The 11,490-nt window shown below is 43.6% G+C and overlaps 1 protein-coding gene across 4 annotated transcripts in view; it reads right to left on the bottom strand.

Moving 5' to 3' along the window:
- Positions 1-7,461: 7,461 nt before the first annotated feature.
- Positions 7,462-11,490, bottom strand: part of PIK3R1 (phosphoinositide-3-kinase regulatory subunit 1) — a 38,707-nt gene continuing 34,678 nt past the window's right edge. For all 4 annotated transcript variants that reach the window (XM_075269813.1, XM_075269814.1, XM_075269816.1 and 1 more), the window contains 4 exons: positions 11,139-11,315; positions 10,978-11,046; positions 10,239-10,406; positions 7,462-10,147 (listed from right to left, as the gene is read on the bottom strand). In XM_075269813.1, the coding sequence (XP_075125914.1) occupies positions 9,958-10,147; positions 10,239-10,406; positions 10,978-11,046; positions 11,139-11,315 (604 nt within the window). In that variant the 3' untranslated portion in view covers positions 7,462-9,957. The remainder of the gene's footprint in view (positions 10,148-10,238; positions 10,407-10,977; positions 11,047-11,138; positions 11,316-11,490) is intronic.

Here is an 11,490-nt window from a genome sequence, read left to right as displayed (position 1 = left end):
TTCAGTGCAGCCGGTGGCATCATCACTGACAAGCGCACCCGTCTGTCAGCTGAGAGTGCCGACCGGCTCACTTTGATAAAAATGAACCACCACTGGGTAGAGCCGTCATTTTTGTGCCCACCTGTGTAAAGCACCCCAACATGAAACTCCATGTCTGTACTCAACCTCTCCAATTCCTCCGCATCCTCATACTCATCCACCATAAGCGTTGCACAATTCTGCTAATACTAGGCTCCCTCCACCCTGATTTCCCCCAACTCTGCTGGTTAGAGGCTCCCTCCACCATGAATTTGCCCAAACTGGGCTGTTTAGAGGCTCCCTCCACCATGAATTGGTCCAAACTGGGGTGGTTAGAGGCTCCCTCCACCATGAATTGGTCCAAACTGGGGTGGTTAGAGGCTCCCTCCACCATTAATTGGTCCAAACTGGGCTGGTTAGAGGCTCCCTCCACAATTAATTGGTCCAAACTGGGCTAATTAGAGGCTCCCTCCACCATGAATTGGTCCAAACTGGGTTTTTTAGAGGCTCCCTCCACCATTAATTGGTCCAAACTGGGCTGGTTAGAGGCTCCCTCCACAATTAATTGGTCCAAACTGGGCTAATTAGAGGCTCCCTCCACCATGAATTGGTCCAAACTGGGTTTTTTAGAGGCTCCCTCCACCATTAATTGGTCCAAACTGGGCTGGTTAGAGGCTCCCTCCACAATTAATTGGTCCAAACTGGGCTAATTAGAGGCTCCCTCCACCATGAATTGGTCCAAACTGGGTTTTTTAGAGGCTCCCTCCACCATGAATTTGCCCAAACTGGGCTGTTTAGAGGCTCCCTCCACCATGAATTGGTCCAAACTGGGCTGGTTAGAGGCTCCCTCCACCATGAATTTCCCAAAACTTGGCTGTTTAGAGGCTCCCTCCACCATTAATTGGTCCAAACTGGGCTGGTTAGAGGCTCCCTCCACCATTAATTGGTCCAAACTGGGCTGGTTAGAGGCTCCCTCCACCATTAATTGGTCCAAACTGGGCTGGTTAGAGGCTCCCTCCACCATGAATTTCCCAAAACTTGGCTGTTTAGAGGCTCCCTCCACCATTAATTGGTCCAAACTGGGCTGGTTAGAGGCTCCCTCCACCATGAATTTGCCCAAACTGGGCTGTTTAGAGGCTCCCTCCACCATGAATTTGCCCAAACTGGGCTGTTTAGAGGCTCCCTCCACCATGAATTGGTCCAAACTGGGCTGGTTAGAGGCTCCCTCCACCATGAATTTCCCAAAACTTGGCTGTTTAGAGGCTCCCTCCACCATTAATTGGTCCAAACTGGGCTGGTTAGAGGCTCCCTCCACCATTAATTGGTCCAAACTGGGCTGGTTAGAGGCTCCCTCCACCATTAATTGGTCCAAACTGGGCTGGTTAGAGGCTCCCTCCACCATGAATTTCCCAAAACTTGGCTGTTTAGAGGCTCCCTCCACCATTAATTGGTCCAAACTGGGCTGGTTAGAGGCTCCCTCCACCATGAATTTGCCCAAACTGGGCTGTTTAGAGGCTCCCTCCACCATGAATTTGCCCAAACTGGGCTGTTTAGAGGCTCCCTCCACCATGAATTGGTCCAAACTGGGCTGGTTAGAGGCTCCCTCCACCATGAATTTCCCAAAACTTGGCTGTTTAGAGGCTCCCTCCACCATTAATTGGTCCAAACTGGGCTGGTTAGAGGCTCCCTCCACCATGAATTTGCCCAAACTGGGGTGGTTAGAGGCTCCCTCCACCATTAATTGGTCCAAACTGGGCTGGTTAGAGGCTCCCTCCACCATTAATTGGTCCAAACTGGGCTGGTTAGAGGCTCCCTCCACCATTAATTGGTCCAAACTGGGCTGTTTAGAGGCTCCCTCCACCATGAATTGGTCCAAACTGGGCTGGTTAGAGGCTCCCTCCACCATGAATTTGCCCAAACTGGGCTGTTTAGAGGCTCCCTCCACCATGAATTGGTCCAAACTGGGCTGGTTAGAGGCTCCCTCCACCATGAATTTCCCAAAACTTGGCTGTTTAGAGGCTCCCTCCACCATTAATTGGTCCAAACTGGGCTGGTTAGAGGCTCCCTCCACCATGAATTGGTCCAAACTGGGGTTTTTAGAGGCTCCCTCCACCATGAATTGGTCCAAACTGGGGTTTTTAGAGTCTCCCTCCACCATGAATTGGTCCAAACTGGGGTTTTTAGAGTCTCCCTCCACCATGAATTGGTCCAAACTGGGGTTTTTAGAGGCTCCCTCCACCATGAATTTGCCCAAACTCTGCTGGTTAGAGGCTCAATCCACCCTGATTTTCAAAACAAATGTTGGTGCCAACCTCAACTTACTACAAGGGCCAAATTCACTGCTGGTGACAAGCTCTCCTCACTGCAAGTGCCAAATACACATGTTTCAAGGTGTTTTCCTACTGTCAGAGAGGTGGTATTGAGTGTGTAAAGTGTGTAGTTGTTAGGCTGTGATGTTGGGGTAATAGAGGGTCTTTGGTGTGTTAGATGCCCCCAGACATGCTTCCCCTGCTGTCCCAGTGTCATTCCAGAGGTGTTGGCATCATTTCCTGGGGTGTCATAGTGGACTTGGTGACCCTCCAGACACGGATTTGGGTTTCCCCCTTAACGAGTATCTGTTCCCCATAGACTATAATGGGGTTCGAAACCCGTTCGAACACACGAACATTGAGCGGCTGTTCGAATCGAATTTCGAACCTCGAACATTTTAGTGTTCGCTCATCTCTAGCTACAACATTTTATACCCCTTTGCCACAGTGGAGATATTGGAGTCCATCCCAGTATGCGTTTACCCCAGTATATATTAATTCTTGGTGTACAGGATTCTGTTTAAGCAGTGGCATAACTAGCAATGGCGGGGGCCCCAAGGCAAACATTTGACATGAGGCTCTCTGACTCCCCCATTGAAGTAGATCACTTCAATTTTAGACCGGATGTCACCTGACTTAGGTTGGCATCATGACACAAGGACGCCAGCCTGGCCTGCATGATGTCACCAAACAGGCCCGAAGCCTGCCAGAACGCAGGAGAGGCAACTAACTTTTTTTTTTTTTTTTTGTTCCTTCACCTCTCTTGCCCCAACAATCATATTTCAGGGTCTGCACAGACCCCAGAGTATAAAGGTAGCAGTGTATGCTGGGGTTCACAGCCTTACTCACTGGAACCCTAGGTCCTGTTCATGGCCACATCTGAAGGACAAGTGCAGGCGGCTGTGAGCAGGATCGAGGATCAGTAAGTAAATAGGACCCTTTACCTGCTGGGGTTACTCCGGCAGGTAACAACAAAGAGGGGGGGGAACAAAACACCAAACACACCAGTCCTGGACCCCATGGTAGAAGAGGTAGTTACACCCAGGTTTAAGTATCCTGAAAAGAACAGTTGGTCTATGGCAGGGGTAGGGAACCGTCGGCTCTCCATCTGCTGCAAAACTACAACTCCCAGCATGCATACTGGCTCTGCTGTTCTTGAAACTCCCATGGAAGTGAATGGAGCATGTTGGGGGTTGGAGTTTCACAGCAGCTGGAGAGCCGAAGATTCCCTATCCCTGGTCTACAGGAACTCTGTATGTCCCTTAGACCTGTGCAGGAGTCCTTTCTTCATAGAGTTGTTCCATTATACCATTGTAACTGTGTTGTTTTTTTTTTGTTTTTATAAATTGGTTTAACCCCTGTAGTGATTGCCCAGACTTTTAATGACTCTCCAAAATGTGTTTTGCTCAAATGAATCTTGGGGACTTGTTTTATCATAATTATTACACAAGAACCATGTACTGTGATTTATTTCTAGTTTTAATCCAGATGTATGACTCCACCAGTTACCAGAAATTGAGAAACAAGTCATTCCTATACCTGTTTCACTATATGACTATCTAATGTGTGGCCTAGAAACACTAGTTAAAGTTAGACATCTCCGGTTAGCTAGCCCTCAGAGCAGTACTCAATAAGGAATCCTTGGTATAGGCAGTAGGCAATGAGAACCATCACACAGATCAGAATGTATATTAGGGGTCAATTTTTTTCACAGGACATTTTGGGACCCCCAAAAAACAAAACACCCACACAATTCACATCTTACCATTTATTGCTGGGGGCTGATGCCCAATGTTGAGGGCCTATCAGGGAGAAGACATACCTGTTTATATCTGCATCCATTTTCAGAATAAAGCCCTGTCCGGTTCAGGGACGGCATCTCAGTAATTTCTTTAAGGGTGCCTTCACACAGTGCACACACGTGTCCGAGCGCAGCGCTTCAAAACAGAGCCCATTGATTTCAATGGGTGCCGATATACACGCGCTACCCATTGAAATCAATAGGTAAAAAAAAAAAGCCTCAGATTGATTTCAATGGTAGCGCGCTTATATCGGCACAGATTGAAATCAATGGGCTCTGTTTTGAAGGGCCGCGCTTGGACACGTGTCTAAAGGAGCGGTGCGCTACGCCGTGTGAAGGCACGCTAACTCCCATTATGCAAAGGAAGCGGTGTGGATGGACTGACTATTTTCATTCACTTTCAGTAACAGATTGGAGAGGGCCAAGACCATCACTTATCAGGCAATTGTGGCATATCCTATAGCTACTATTATTGTGATGGAAGACTCATTTACAGTGATTTTGTGGGATGGGAAGACCCCTATTCAGTACATTCTCAACTTTTAAATATTAATGGGCCCTCCTAAGGATGGGTCATTGATATCAAACGGTGCAGGTAAGACAAGATAAGGGGGTAAAGGTCACCATTCCCCATCTGAATGGCATAGCAAGTCTAGCATGTACGGTATGTGCGGCTTCATTCTCTCTATGGGACTGCCAGAAATAGCCAAGTACATTCCTCAGCTATCTGTAGCAGTCAAAAGAAGTAAAAGGAGGATCTGTGTATGCGCAACGCTCCCTTCATCTGGAGCTACAGTGAACCTTTCTTTCTTTCTTTTAAATTTGATTTTTATTGAATTTTTTTTTTTTTTTTTTTTTTTTTTTTACAGTGAACCTTATTGCTCAGTGGACGCCCATGATCAACAAGTCACCCCCTATCTAGAGGACAGCTGGTAACCTAAAACTTTGATAACTGTTGGAGCTTGAAAAAAAAACAAAAAACAATTGGGCTGGTACGCATAGGCAGCACTTAGAAATCGAAGGATGCAAAAATGTTGGCGTTGGCTGTGAAAGGTTCCCCAAGTGTGTGCACCACAGGGAACCTGTAGTTGTCCATTCTTGTTGCCCCAGTCAGTAGTTCCGAGGGGTCAGAGCTAGAGATGAACGAACACTGTTCGGAACAGCCGTTCCGAACAGCACGCTCCCATACAAATGAATGGAAGCGGCCGGCACGCGCGGGGGGGTGTGTTAAGCGGTCGGCCGCCGGCAAAGTCTGCGTGCCAGGTGCTTCCATTCATTTCTATGGGAGCATGCTGTTCGGATCGGCTGATCCAAACAGTGTTCGCTCATCTCTAGTCAGAGCTGCTAAGACTTCCTAGATAGGATCACGTTCCTTACAATGCACCAAGTCTTGTGTTGACTATTAACCAGTAAGAATAAGAAGTCGAAAACTCCGAATTAGTTTTCAAAACCATCTTTATTTTGTTTGAAGGTCTAATACAATGTTTTAAAGCAACTTAAAACGAGACACAAGAGCTTTATCAAAGCTATAGCTCAAAGTTTCAGAGGCACAACTTTATTAATTGCCTTGTAAAGGCAAATAACTACTAACCATCCTTTTCCTCCCCAACAAAAGACCAAAGAATTAATGATGTTTAGCAAAGTCATTTTTTTAATGTTGTAGAAACATTGAACATAATTTTGTCTGAAATAGGAATAAAAAAATAGCAGCACATTGGGCAGCTAATGCAGTCATATGGTGACAAAGAATATGAAGTCATTGACGTAGCCAGTCAGAAATCTTGACGCATTAAGCTGTTCTTTAAGGATATAAAATTTGGCATGTTTCGCCTCTGCCAGGCAATGAGCACAATGCTGCCCATTTCTAAAGAGATCTTGAACACCACAAAGAATCCTGTCCAAAAATAGACAACCATGCATGACCGAGCCAACAACACGGGCAGCAAACTGGAAATGAGCGGAGACTTCAACAATTCTAGATCAATGTAAACTAAACCTAGAAAGATAAGTGCCTTTAATTGAAGGAGCGTCTACCGACATTCATATATATATATATATATATATATATATATATATATATATATATATATATATATATGTAAATGTTTCAGCAACTCGCCAAAACAAAAGATATCCGAGTTATCGAGTTCCAGAAAGGCAATTCCATGAGGCCAGCCACTTGGAAACTTATGGCCAGGTAAAGATCACAATGGCTTTGTATTACGAGAGTTCATTCAGATATCTTCGGTTCTAACACAGTCTCTCCGCATAGAGGATAGACTCGTGTTTTAGGTCAATTGGGCTTGAAATGACCATTCACAGTAGGGTCAGGTAGGCTTTGGCACTCCGTTAAATTGCTTTGAGCTGAGCACCTTGTGGAACACAGTCCGGTGCTATGGTCAGCACCTTTGAGCAGAGCACCATAGGTTGTCTGTATAAGAGGACCACCAAAGCAATAATACAAGTTGCCTTCCAGAAAAGCATGGATTGTACATTTAACAGCAGGTCTGTATTGTAGATCAGGGGCTGGTATTTACAGATGCACCCTACAAAAAAAAAAAAAGGTTAAAAGGAGCCCCTTTCCTATTGCATCAACTTGTATTGTAGATTTAGCAGCCCTGTAGACCATTCCTACTGCAATAAGGATAAGGTCTTAAAGGGTTCGTCTATTTCCAGGAAAAGCACCATTCCCACCCAGGGGCTGTAACCGGTATTGCAGCTCTTGTCAATTCAGTTAAAGGGGATTTCCAACTAGCAACACTCGCACTCCATCCATATAAACAGGTGTCTGCTGGATGTTTGATAGCCGTGACTCAGCATTCATACAAATGGGGAGTCCCAGAGTAATTGGGGTGGTAAGAGCACACACGTGACCAACGTTCCAGTCAGTTCTATGGGATTGCCAAAGTACTATGACCCATAGAAGTGAACAGGGCAGTGATCAGGCATGCTCACTACAGCACCATTGACAGAGCACTCGGAGACCCATTCTCATGATCAGTCACTTATCCCCTGACCCGTGAATAGAGGATCAATGGTGTTTGTGGGGGATTAACTGCAATAACAGAGCAACCCAGGGTTCGAAATAGCACAATTTATGGGAAACAAATTCCTGAAAACCCCTTTAAAAACCAATTCAGCCAATTGATCCTTCTGACCCTTATACAACATACATTTAATCTACATTTCAATTGTTGAACCTTAATACATGTGTTTGTGCTTCGAAAATCTGCATGGTGTACCTTGAATCTGATGAATAGTGCATGTACAAGTCAAAAACTTATTTTCCATCTTAAGAAAGCCTCTTCCATTCACCTATTAATGGTATGAGAGATTAAAATAAACTATAACCAAGGTGGGTGGGGGTGGGGAATAGTATGGCTTAGGTCGGGAAAGTCATCAAGTAAGCTTTTCCCGGAGTCTTAAGGAGAGAAAAAAAAAAAAAATCTGCATACGAAAAATAATTGTCTTATCTTAAATTATCAATTGGCGTAAAATCCAAGTACCAAATAGCTCACAGCCGTGGAACAACTTATCAAGCACAATAACCGGGCCGCATGATTTCCAGAAAGTTTACAGATTAAAAAAAAAAACTTAGATGATGTTTTAACATGATGACATAACATTGACTTAGAATCTACAGAAGCCAAAAAGTCTGCTAAAGTAAAACGTTGTCTGGAAAAATGCAGACCCCGCTATTCTTAAAGTATAGTTTGGTTTTCAGAATACGTCATGTACTGTAATAATAAAAGCTCATCTCACAGGCCTCGGGACTCCCAAATGCTCCGAAAGCTTAAAGATGGCTGACAATTCAACAAACTTGGATGAAGTATACCGAGCACAATTCATCCTGGTCTAAAAGGTAAAGCAATGTACAGGGGGGACTAATGTAAGATAACCACATAGGCGACTGGATAATGTCAGCAAATACTACAAAGGCAGGCAATTGCAAATACTATAGAATACAAAACTCAAGCAAGTACTGTATTGTGTCACTGCTTTCCAGAGCCATAAGTCAGAATACGCTTAAAAACAACTGGCCTGGGAAAGAGCAGCGGCGAAAGTGCCAAAAAATTAAGAAGGTACATAGATGACGTTTGTATCCCACAGTATTCCATGCTCATCTGAAAATCGTTTCCAATAAGACTTTTGGAGGGCAGAAATTAAAAAAAATTAACTTTTTTACTGGGCAAAATTTGTTTTTTTAAAAAAAATTGTCTGCCCCTCCCCCCAAAAGCCCGATTCTGACCGTAATTCGTTACCTTTCCTAAAAAAGTTTCTTCTAAAACCAATGCAGTGAAGTTACTTATGGCAGGGTTAGCATGCTACACAGTTGAAATGATGGGGGGTTTCATCACGTTCATATTGAGCAGGAGGCAGAAAGTTTTGTGCAGGCTTTCTACCCAAGTGATAAGTAGTAAGGACAGAGGACAAGAATGCCCCAAAGCACATGGCCAAGTACCATAATTAGAAACAACCCATAATAAAACACTGTCAAACTCTGATTTATTACGTTTATATATTTATATATCTTTAAGGTTTTATTTTCTCTTTTTTTTTTTCTTAAAAAAAGCAGCTTCGAAGCTCATTAGGCACTGCCCAACAATGCGTTAATCAAATATTTGTAATGAATTTTTTTTTTTTTTCAATTATTTTCTCTCTTTCTTTAATCTTGGGCAGAACGCCAAGTTAACTCTATACAAGGTTTTATGGTAAAATAGCTCGTTTAAATTCCCATGATTCTCTTCACCTCAGCTATTACCATCCGCTCCTACCCAAACAACGTACTGCACGTTTCCAAAAAATAAAATAAAATAAAAATGTGAAAAAAAAAAAATACAAACAAAAAGTAACATTTCATGGACAGAAAGGTATGTTATTGATACGTATAAAAAAAAACAAACAAAAAAAACAAACACAAAAAACAGCTTAAAGAAAATGGATGTTGCATAGCATTAAGGATTCAGCAGTCAGCAAAATAAACAGACAGTTTGGTATTGATAGGTTTCTTTTCGATAGCTTGTCCCCATTGCTATGTACATATATATTTATATATATACTGTTTATCAGTTTCCATCCTGTCCTCGTCCATATTAAATAGGTTCTCTTAACAGAATTCATTTCATGGTTAAAGTCTTAGTAAAAACACTTCCTGGCACTTTGCTCGAGTCGAAGCAAACTTGTAAAGTTTCCATTATCCAAAAAAAAATTTTCATCCGAAGTGCCGTTCTGCTACATTTGTAATTTTTTTTTTTTTTTTGGGAAAAAAATGAAACAATCCGCAAGGCTGTGTGGGTAAGATCCACTTTAGCAATGTGTCACTGGTCCTTGATAAAGGCTGTTTATGGAACGGTATTTTCCCCTCACGAAAAAAAAAAAAAAAACTAAAAAAAAAAAACTGAAGAAAAAAAATAAAAAAACAGTACTGTTCTAGCAAAAAGACACCTTGGCTTCTTGGATCTGCGGTGACCAACATTCAAGCTGGTAAAGCTTCAATAGAACGTAAACAAGCACCATGGTGAAGGCCTCGAGGTACCTGCAGGCCGGGAGATAGGCTTATAATAGCATATCTTTCTGTTGCTGTGCTTTTTTCGGTCTTACAAAGCAAGCACAATAGCTTAGAAACATACATTCACAGCTTAACACTCAACTCCTGCTTCCATGGCGAAAGAAAGCTCTTATCTCATCTGAAGGTAGCTTTGATACTGCAGCTCAATCTTGTGAAGTAGGCGGACGAGGGAGCTTTAGGATTTTGTTTTTTTTCCTTGCCGAAACTGGCATCTCAACTGTGTGTCGACGCGGGAATAATCTCCAAAGTTTGTTAGGTGCTCATCGCCTCTGCTGTGCATATACTGGGTATGCTAGTGTGACGTTGAGAGAGTCATTGTGCTGTACAAGTGACGTGTGTTGGTAATGTAGCACCAGTTCTTTCAGAGAGTTATATAAGTTGTATGGTTCTGCAAATCCATAGCCGGTAAGGGTTTTGTTGATGACGCAGTGCTTGACCTCCCCATCCGCTCTGCAAGAGAAGAAGAAGAAAGTCATGAATAAAACTGGTCTGGGCAACATGGCCGAAGGGGCGTACATGATAGCCATAATGGGATACGTACACCACAGAGCAGGCGTAGCACCCTTGCTTGCTGCTCTCCCGTACAAGGAATGTTCCATCTCTCTTTCCACGTAACAGGCTCTCGGCTTGATTTCTGTTAATATTCCCTACGTTCCACGTCCTTTCATCGTGGTGAGGTAAGTCCTCATCTTCTACTGTGGAGTATTGACTGGAAAGGAAAAACAAAAACTCATTTAACCCCCATAAAGAAATCCATATGTAGCAAAGTTAAGTGTCATCTGTCTAAACTCCAAAGGTGTAGATCATCTTGAGTCAGAGGTGAGAGACACAAAGGAATCCTTTAAATGACACATTGAGCTCTGCTGTATCTTCAAACCCCAGGGCAGGTTACTTGTGGCTGTCTAGCTATTGTGCAATGACCTGCTCAAGCTGGCAGAACTAGAAGAGTTCACGAGTCTTATAATCCATCCGGGGAGACTGAATTGCTACGCTTTAGCCCTCTGCCGTGACCTCGGGGTGTCATAACACTACACCTGCTAGAAAGGCATTTAAAACCCCAGCATTAAGTGTATTTCAACCCCATTAAAGCTATAAAGAGGATTTGCGTGGCACGATCTTCATCCGTGAAGATCCTCTGCTTTATATAACCTTGACGTGACGCAATCCATGGCACTTGTCTGGTCGCCAGGACGCCCATTTATTAGGGATCATATGGTAGCCTTTATGCAATAGATACTAGCAGACCCATACTACATGGAGACTTCTCCAAGTATACTTACTCTTCTGTGTTCTCTGTGCCCAGCCACTCGTTCAGTTTCTTCTGCCTTACTCCTTTTTGTGTCAACCACCTACAGTACAAAGGAAGGGTGAAAGACTTTAGTTAAGAGGACTAAGGTTACGTAACAGCAAGCAGATAAGGGTCAGGTGGAGCGGGACTTACAGTAAGTACTGATCTCTGGTCTTCCTCAGCTGTATCAGGTCTGGCTTAATACTATTCATACGTTTGTCAATCTCTCGATATTCGGCCGCCTGCTTCTTGAGGTCTTCCTCCAGCCTTCGTTTACTGTCCACGATCTCGCTGATTCGAGACTTTAATTTTTCATAATTGTGAAGGATTCTAATAAGAGAAAGAAGAGACCACAATCTTAGTCTTCATGACAGATTAGGCAGAGCCAAGTGAGTGACATTCAGAATTGCAGCTGGTAGTTGTACCAAGTCTTAAACTTATCACCCATTCAGTGTCTGGTGGGGGTCAGACCCTGGGAAGTACCATATTTCACGAGAATGGAGTA

This window comes from Leptodactylus fuscus, chromosome 1, assembly GCF_031893055.1.
Source record: "Leptodactylus fuscus isolate aLepFus1 chromosome 1, aLepFus1.hap2, whole genome shotgun sequence".
Taxonomy (NCBI): domain Eukaryota; kingdom Metazoa; phylum Chordata; class Amphibia; order Anura; family Leptodactylidae; genus Leptodactylus; species Leptodactylus fuscus.
Note: the sequence above shows the minus strand (reverse complement) of the source record. Positions and strands in the feature narration are given on the sequence as shown.